The following is a 9,661-nucleotide window of genomic DNA, read 5'->3' as shown; positions in this document are numbered from 1 at the left end:
ACAAGTTATGCCCAACTCCACCAGTGGAATCTGACAGCGTGGAAAAGTGTGAAAACATCCACGATCACCAACGGATTTCGAAGGGCTGGACTGCTGCATGATGGAGAGCAGGACACCGCCACGGCCCTTCAGAGGGTGTTCGACTCTGACACTGACAACGAGGATTTGTTTGGTTTTGAAAGTGACAACAAGGATTTGACAACAGGATTTTCCCCTGATTTTAGCTTGTGCGGCTAATATTCGGGTGCGCTTTGTAGTCCGGGAAATACTGTATTTCTATTGTTGCAATGGCGTTACCATTAACATTACGAACAAGAAAAAGAACAAAGAACAAGAAAATGCAGTGCGGTCACGTTACTACTTTTCAACAGACACTTGAAGCTGTGTTCAGATTACTGCTCATTATATCAGACAGTTGCACAGAAGTAGCTGGTAATCACTTTCTGGCAGATGAACACTTTTTGTCACAACACCTGGAGTTAAGGGGGCGAAACAATCGCATGAGTGCTGCTGTTTGACTGAGGAAGAATAAAGTAGTCGTGACCACTTCAAGATGACAAAGCAACAAGGTGATATATACCAGGTTTTTAGATTGTGTTCATAGGCCACGTGTCGACTAATCAAAAAATGATATGGCAACATGACATTTGGTTCTTTAGGAAGAGGGCGAAGTTTTAGGAGTGACAGCAAGAGAGAGAGAGAGTGAAAGAAAGAGAGAGAGGGGGCGAGTTTTGAGATGTGAGAGATTTGTGACGTTTAGCGTGTTTGGAGTGTGTAGTTTGTGGATCTTACAGTAAAAATTTAACTTTTTCTACTCTGAGTTTATGTATTTTGTCTGCTTTTAGATCAATTGTGTTAATACAGTCTTTCAAAATGAAAACATGACTGTAAATTCAGACATGTGAGGTTGTGCTGAAAAGAATGACACCAAACAAGGCAAAATAAATAGTTTTTAAAGGTGAAATGTGGAGGGAAAATTAAAAGTAGTCAAAAATGGTCAATTATACCCTGGACACCAGAGGGTTAAACATTTTTTATTAAGTAACGCAATAGTTACTTTTCCTAGTAATTAATTACTTTTAGAATCTTGTAACTCAGTTACTCAGTTAATTCTTTGAAGAATTAATTAGTAACTATAATTAATTACTTTTTCAAAGTAACTTGCCCAACACTGGTGATCAGTAATTCATTTAAAAAGTAATTTATTTAGTAAGTAATCACAAATGTAACCAACTTTCATAGGTTTTAATATCCTGATGTTGACAATTGAAGCAATAAAATAATAACTACACATGTTATGTGTTAGTCTTTAATACAGCAACACACACATACACAGCACATAAATAATCAGACAGTCACTTTGATTTTTTAAAATCAAATTTATCAATCATTATTTTACTAATAGATTTGCAAATCGTTACATAAAAATATTATTAACAACTGCTTTTAGAAGTAGAAATGATTTATGAGGTTTTAGATATTTAAGATAACTAGATTTCCACCTAGTGAATTAATGCACGTTTTAAAACATCAGAAGCTGGTGGATAATAGAAGACAACTTAAGGAAGCGTTTCCCTTTTTACATGGTAAAAAGAAGACGACCACTGAAGGTGAAAATGATTGTCATATATTTTAAAATGAACCCAGAGACATGAAAACACCTGATCTCCAGTCTCTAGACGCAGTGAGGCTCCATTAGAAGCTGTTCTGAAATGTGAGGCCTGACGCTCCCACGCTGAAAAAATGTGTTCTCCATTCTTAAACAACACAACAGCTACACCATGTTTTAGTTATAGAAGCAAGTCAAAATAATCACATTTTAGGGCTCTTGGTTTTGTGCTTGTGGGTGAAAATGTTATTTTCAAGCTTTTCTTCATCACATTTTAATATTTGCATTCCTGTTGCCATAGTGCCTGAAGGCTCTTACAATTTAAAAAAAACAATTTTACCGGAGGAATTCTCACCTTTTACCTTTGGGCCAGTATTCGTAGAAAATTCAGTGTTAACATTTCCACAGGCCCGAGAATGTTGAATCCAGGATCCAGCAGATGTTTGTGAGGTACATTTTGGGAGAGCTGGATAAACATCGTCTAACTTTTCTTTACTCTCCAGTATAATTGCAGGAAAATGCAGGCTTTATTAAAACTGTGACAATTTAACACTCAATCCCAAAAACAGACTTGACATGTTTCCATGAAGACTGCTTCATATATCAACAGCTCTGAAAATCCATTAAAAAACAGTAATGTAGAACATGATCGCTCTCACTCTGTGTCTCTAAAAAACCCAGCAAACAAAAATTAAAACAAGGAAAAAAACCTACGCAAGAGTAATTACTACTGATCTGCAAACTGCTAACTGGTTGTTAGAGACAGCAAATACACTCAGAGAATATTAGCATGTCAGTATAAAGCTGACTGTAGTTCCTGGTCAGGCTGGCTGCACTTCAGTTAACTTCAGTTTTTTTTCTAATTTAAAATTTCATATCAGGTTTAAGTTTCAAGTTTTATTGTCATGTACAGATAAAGAGTGTAGTCACATTTACCCATTATGAAGTTATTTGGCTCGTGCTCCTAATAAATGTGTTTATTTATTAGATCTACTGATACAGCCAAAACATATAGTCACGTCTGATGAGGCAGACGGCGTGAGGAGATTCTGGACCCAAATGCAGGCACAGCGGCAAGGGCAGATTAATAACAAATGGAGAGCCTTTATTTTGGAGGCTTAACAAAACATCAATAGAAGGAACAGGAAGGAACTAACATAACATAAACTGGGAAAAGTAACATGAGGAATATGTAAAACGAATTCAAAGTCTAATTCACATTTTATTTGTCACATACAGTCATACACAGTACGATATGCAGTGAAATGCTTACACGACTGCTCGTGACCTAAAGAAAAAAAAGGCTATGAATAAGATAGGAAATAAATATGAAAATTAAAAAGGGTAAATTTAACTAGGAAGGAATAAAATAAAATGTATGAATTAAAGTTGAAAATAAAATAACTGTACAACAAAATACACAGTATAGAATGTGTCTGTGAAGGTTCTCAGTCATCCAGGTCATCGTAGTCAAAGGAGCTTGCAAAGAAAAGCGTCTGGACTTCTTTAAGTTGCTTGAAGACGTTTCACCTTCATCAGAGAGGCTTCTTCAGTTCTAAGGTCAAATGGTGGAGAGTCCCAGATATAAACCTAGTGGGAGTTTCCCCCCACAGAGGGACAAAAAGACCCCCTGATGATCCTCTAATCGCCTGAGCCAAGGTGTGGAACTGGGTGTGGGTCCCAATCAGCCAGAGTTTCGGGTGTATAGAAATATATAAGAATGTATGAAGAAATATAAACATATATATACAATAACAGCAGCTGTACAGTATTAAGTGGAAATGAAGAAATATAATGTCCAGTGTTGTGGGGTCATTACACACAGGCTAGAAGTGCAGCTCACTCTTTACTGACACATTGTAAATACGTTTAATGCTGGATTGTTGACGTTTTTGTACAATGGTTTAGCCACAAGCATAATTTCCACTTCTGGATAAAGATCACTCTATCTTCATGCTTCTTAACAAATTAAGAGTGTAATGTCTTTATTAAGTTGTTATTTATTAATGCATACATAATAATGTGCTCAGTGACATAAAGGTCCCCTTTCAAGAGTTTGTGCTACGTAGTTTTTTTTCTTTGTTTTAGTTGTTTTGTTTTTCCATCTTCACAACCCAGTGTTTAAAATGTTAATAATCTTAGGACCAACCCTCCAGCCGCCCAGACTTTTTCTAAAGTTTGTGATTCAAAAGTGGCCTTAATACTTTATACAGGCTAAATATTTCCAGAATAATGTTTCTCGATGTAAAACTGTAAAGAATCTTTACAGGATACAACATTTTGTAAACAGCCACCTCAGAACCTGTTGAGCCTCTCCTGTACTGTTAGATGGATGTAAGTCCAGATCTTCATAAACCGTCCTCATTACTCCATTAAGTAACCAAACAAATACATTTACTCTTGCAAATTATAAACAGTCCAATTGTTCCTTCCAAAAGTAACAAAAACAAAGAACAACAAATGACTCAGCAATGATAAGCAGAGATAGACTGGAGTCCAGTTTGTTTCTATCCTTCATTAGTTGTTAGTGTCAGCAGTAGCATTTGATAAGTATGTCTAAAATATAAATATAAAATCTCTATAAAAGGATCGACTCCTTAAACCTATGCAGCAGTAATATTTAAGATGCTTATTTAATAATGTTCTACAAAAATTGAGGCTGAGCTCAGTCAGATCACTCAGCCTGCAGACAAATGGAGGAGTGTTTGAGACGTGCAGATAAACAGTCACAGCTTTGTGTCGGCCTCTGAGGGCTCAGGGCCGTCCTGTTGTCATGGTATCAAGTGCACGACGGCTCTCTGCACACACTTTGAGTCCTTATTCACATTTTCTTTAAGTCCTCATCTCTGTGGACCTGAGGGATTACCCACAGTTCATAGTGCTGTGATGGTCAAAGCATTAAGAACAAGGATGGAAATAAATAAATAACCAAACCAAAAGTTTAGAGGAATGTAGCTCATCAAAAATGCTTCATGATGAAGTTTTCATAATGATGAATAATTGGATTATTTTACTGTTTCTTCCTGTAAAGTTAGAGCCTGACAACAGACCAAATCAAACAGTAAATGTCAGATCACATGACGAGGTCTGAGGGACAGTTAACATCACAGCAGAGGTGACAAAGTGCTTTCTGTGGTCTGTTTATCTTCAGTTCTTTGAAATTTATTAGACATTAATTTCATTAATTAGAATTAATTTCAGTACATTAAACATTAGCAGAAGGATGGAGAGCGTGCTATATGTATTTCTTGCACTTGCACAAACACAAACAGCAGCTCTTCTTTTTTTTGCCACTCAATCTAGAATTTAGATCAAGAAATTTCCATGATCATTATGATTTTATTGTATTTTATAGGAAATGCAGTTTGACATGTTTCCAATACTGAGGATGAGGATACACTATAAAAATTTAAAGCTACTGTTAGTTTTCCTGTCTTGTAAGAAATAAAGTTTTTGTTCAGCACAGAAAATGAATATTTTTCAGATTTCAATGGACTTTCTGTCATTTTTATTTTGTTTTGTTGGGGTTAAAACGATGCCAGCTTAAAAGGAAACTGAAGAATAAATAAATATATTGATCGTGAAAAAAGATTAACTGATACTGTAAATATTGACATTAAAAAAAAGAAAAAAGTTTTCACACTTACATCTTTTTTTTTTGCTTACAGTTTTTTTTTCAGTTTCAATTTGCTGTTTTGGCGTCTGGGGGCACGATTGTTAATAACAAACACACAAATATTACATCCTTTGAATCTGTGATGACATGTGAAATGATGATGACGTTCACATGATGTAGCTTCTCTGCCAACAACACAAATCAAAGAATAAATAATTGAAACCAAAGTAACGAGCGACTGAGTTTATTGTTCAAATACAGACACACTCTTCACACTGACCTTTGTTCTCTGTCCTTCATACAAACATTTGGAGCTCACAGACTCTGTGAACACTGAGTTTTCAGGCTTTTCTAATGCTGTGTGAGCAGCAGGAAAATACAATCAGAGCATAAACACACATACATACAAGGTCAAACACGAGTGGCTACACTTTTTAAACACAATAACTGATCACTGATGTGAAGTCAGCGAGTACCGAGGTAAACTTTTCTTATCTTTGAGATCTATTGAAACAACTACCAATGACATCAAATGACAACAAAACTGTTATTTAAGGTTAGAGGGTTACCTAGGCAACCGGGGATGTGCATAACCATCTGTCAGCTACAAATTGATGCATGAACGATGGGATCAGTTCATACTTGGATGTAATTTTAGTGAAACAGCTGATCGAGGATTAGTGTTGTTGAAGTTTTGTGGTCCAAAGCTCACACTCACATAATGAGGTCATATTTGATCTTATAAACAAAAACACTGATCCCAGGTCTGTAACACTGTTCATGGATACTGAGGGTAAACAACCCACACAGCTCACAAAGATAAAGAGAAACTGAAATCAGATCTTGATGATTGAAACATTCAGGTGTGAAAAACTTCATAAATATGTAATCTGAGCTCAAAATGATGTAACTACAGTCAGTGGAAACAAAACCATCAACGTGAAAAATGTTCAAGTGTTGACTTCATTTGTTTGAAGAGTTAAAAGTAAGCGTGCACAACAAAACCACAGTAATGTCTCAGTGAGCTGTGTCACACTCAAAGTCAGAGCTTTCTGTGTCAGAAAGAGGCTAAATCACCATGGTAACTGATGGTGAAAGAAGCCACTGAATGAAGCTAAACTGCACATCACACTGTTACAGGAATGTACCTGTATTCATGTAGTGGAGACATTAGTGAAGTTATCAATGAGTAACGTCTCTGATTGGACTGGGTGGCGCTCACAGGGATCATTTTGTGTAGAAGAAAAGTCACGTGATACATGAAACGCTCCTTTTCATCTGAGCGTGCTCAGAGCCTGAAGCAGAGAGCCAGGGTAACAGAGAAAGGTGATAATCACCATGGTGATACCTGCTATCTCTAACTGCAGTTTCAGGTTTAGTTGAGCCAGCTAACACAAAGAAAGCCTGACGGTGTTGAAGTTGATTTGTAGTCACAGCCCTCTGGATGTTCCAGTGAACTACAGAGCAGAAATGTAAAGATTGTTTTTAAAGTTGAAACTCGTCCACTGAGATGAGCTGTGAGCAAAAACAGAAGCAGCCATTAAAGATAAAACTGAAATAAACCTATAGTGCTGTGGGCCTGCTGTCTGTGCTCAGTTCATCTGTTTCTGCGGGATTTTAAACACTGACAACACCCAGAACTCTGAACAGCAGCAGCAGACTCAAAGCTGCAAAAACCTCTGAGACATTTTTAACCTGCTGCACTTAAACAGGAGGCTGGTTTGTTTCCTCACTCTGCTGTTGTCTACGTTTGTAGATCAAAGCAACAACAACAACAACAACAAGAAGCAGAAGAAAAACTGACAGACCAACAATCAGTCCAACAGATCCATCCTCTGTGTGTCCTCCTGTGTGACCTGCAGGTGAGAAACAGGTGTGAGGTGTCAGCTGTCAGGTAGGTGATGAGTGAAGAACAGAACAGAATCCATTTCCTCTTCAAACTGCTGTCAGACATTATCTACTGCACTCTGATCACATCACTCAGACCAGCTGCTTTCTACAAAGTCTCATCAACAACATCTTTAGAAACAAACATCAACAACCAGGAAGCAGCTTCACCTCTGATCACACACACACTCAACTCTGCTCACTCACCTGGAGGAACAACATGAAGGTAGATGATGTTGATTAGAGTCATAGGTCCTCCAACTCGTTGGACAACTCGACACTCGTATGTTCCAGCATCATTAATCGTCACATCCTTCAGAATCAAAGACACGTCTCCATCCTTCATCTGTCTGTCCTGCAGATCCACCCGGTTCTTAAAAGATGGATGCTGGTCGTCTGGAACAAAGTGATCATCCCGGTACAAAAGCACATATTCATCTATCAGGTCAGCTCTCGTCCACTTTACAACTATGATGTTGTTGTTTGCAGCTCGACATGTCAGAGTGACGTTCTGTCCAGACTCAGCTGTGATGGTTTTCTGGTCTGAAAGAGGAAACAACACAGAGCAGAGAGGTTAAAGGTCAAAGTACAACTGTTCACTTGTTCAGCAGCCAATCAGAAACACACAATAAAAGACAGTCTTCTGTTATTAGATGATGATCTTTGATTGTGTTTCTTCTTGTGTCAGCTGCTCCCTTCAGGCGTCACCACAGCGAGTCTTCTGCCTCCTCCTCACCTGATCCCGAGCGTCTTCATCAGGGCTGATTTGTGACAGAAGGACAGCAGCAAGAGTGAAAGGGAAGGTTTAAAGATGGCAGTGAGCTGCTGTCATGTTTGCTTTGGAGACTCTGACACAAAGACAGGAGGCCGAGCTGAACGTGTTCAGATTTTCATTGAGAGCAGAATGGACGAGATTATGAACGAGTTCATCAGAGGGAAGCTCAGGCTGAGACGTTTGGAGACAAAGTTCATGAGCAAAGACTGAGATGGATGAAAAACATCATCTGAAACCATTTTATGAACAAATAAAAACAAATCTTTAGTTTTAGAATCTGTTAGTTTGATAAAATGTTGTTGATGGACGAGTTCATTGAGACTCTGGATGTCTGTCAGACTGAGTCACTGCTTTTTATTGTAACAGCTGTACTGATGCTCCTAAATCTGTCCTCTGACACAAACCTCCAAACAGTAAGAATGAAAAAAGAATAAAACGATTAAAAACTCTTCAAGCAATAAATAATCAAACCTGAAAAAGAAGAAAATCATCTGGAAACTAAACTGAACTAAACACAAAAAGTCCAAATGGAATAAAAACTCAAACTACTGAGAAAAAACTACAATAACTCTGTTCCACAAACAACAACATGTGCTGATAATAAGTGAACATAATGTGTGAGAGAAAGCAGCCTCTCATTATAAGACACTGTGAGTCTCTGCTGCCTTTATGTAGCTACAGCTGTTTGTATACACTGAACAAAAAGCTTTGTAGCTGCATACTGACTCCTGACACTACAACACATCACACTGACACACACATTACACTTCTTTGTGTCTGTGCTGCAAACTGCACCAACACACAGACTCCACCCAGCTTTGTGTCGATCGCAACACTGAATGAATAAGAAACTAATTCTTAGAGAAATATAATCAGCATGTAAACCAGACTGAGACTCTTTATCTCAGAAATAAACTCAGTTTAGTTTCTATCAGTTAAATCTCACCTGCAGAGACGAACACGACAAACAGCAAAGTGGAGCAGAGTGACGCAGTTACAGCAGACATGTCCGTGTTCTCTGTTTCTGCTCATCTGACTCTTAGTTTGTTCTAAATGTCTGAGTCTGTTGGTATTTTCACTCAGTAACTGAACTTGAGTTTAAACCTGAACACATCAGATTACATTTAAGGTTTAAATAAAGTTAAAGCTGCGGTTCAAACTCTTCCGTGTCTCGTGAGGACGTGGCGTTAGAGTGACGTTTGGTAGGTTGGACTGAGGATGCGCAGAGAAGTGCGTCATAACAAACGATGTGAACTAGAAAAGTTTTAGTGTTCAGTTGTTGAACGATCTCCACAGAACAAAATCAGAACCTCTCATGTGTCGTCGTGTAGGAACAGTTTGTGTTACAGTCGCTGAAGCAGAAGAACTTTTTGTTTCTGACGGCAGTTTGATTCTCGTTTCATCGTCTCAAACAGAAAAACTGACTCAATATGAAAATAAGTCTCAGGGAAATATTTTTACTGTGCAGCCAAAACTTCCTGGTTTATCACAGAGTTAAATCTCACAACAAACATCAAAGTGGAGCAGAGTGACGCAGTTACAGCAGACATGTCTGTGTTCTCTGTTTCTGCTGATCTGACTCTTAGTTTGTTCCAAATGTCTGAGTCTGTTGGTATTTTCACTCAATAACTGAACCTGAGTTTAAACCTGAACACATCAGATTACATTTAAGGTTTAAATAAATCTGAATGTCCCTGAGGGTTAGAGCTGATCTGTTGTTCAGCTGCTCGTTTAAACTCAACACTTCCAAGACAAGCGTCACGTACGGAAGATG

General features: G+C 38.0%; 1 protein-coding gene across 1 annotated transcript; it reads right to left on the bottom strand.

Moving 5' to 3' along the window:
• Positions 1 to 4,644: 4,644 nt before the first annotated feature.
• Positions 4,645 to 9,629, bottom strand: LOC146521332 (butyrophilin-like protein 2). Its single transcript, XM_085155336.1, has 3 exons — positions 8,834 to 9,629; positions 7,320 to 7,655; positions 4,645 to 7,081 (listed from the first exon to the last, which is right to left on the bottom strand). Exons 1-3 carry the CDS (start codon positions 8,892 to 8,894, stop codon positions 6,930 to 6,932), a joined length of 549 nt encoding a protein of 182 aa, XP_085011462.1. The 5' UTR covers positions 8,895 to 9,629; the 3' UTR covers positions 4,645 to 6,929.
• Between the last annotated feature and the right edge of the window lie 32 nt (positions 9,630 to 9,661).

The sequence above is a fragment of the Neolamprologus multifasciatus genome, chromosome 3, assembly GCF_963576455.1.
Source record: "Neolamprologus multifasciatus chromosome 3, fNeoMul1.2, whole genome shotgun sequence".
Lineage (NCBI taxonomy): Eukaryota > Metazoa > Chordata > Actinopteri > Cichliformes > Cichlidae > Neolamprologus > Neolamprologus multifasciatus.
This window is presented reverse-complemented; position numbering and strand designations above follow the sequence as displayed.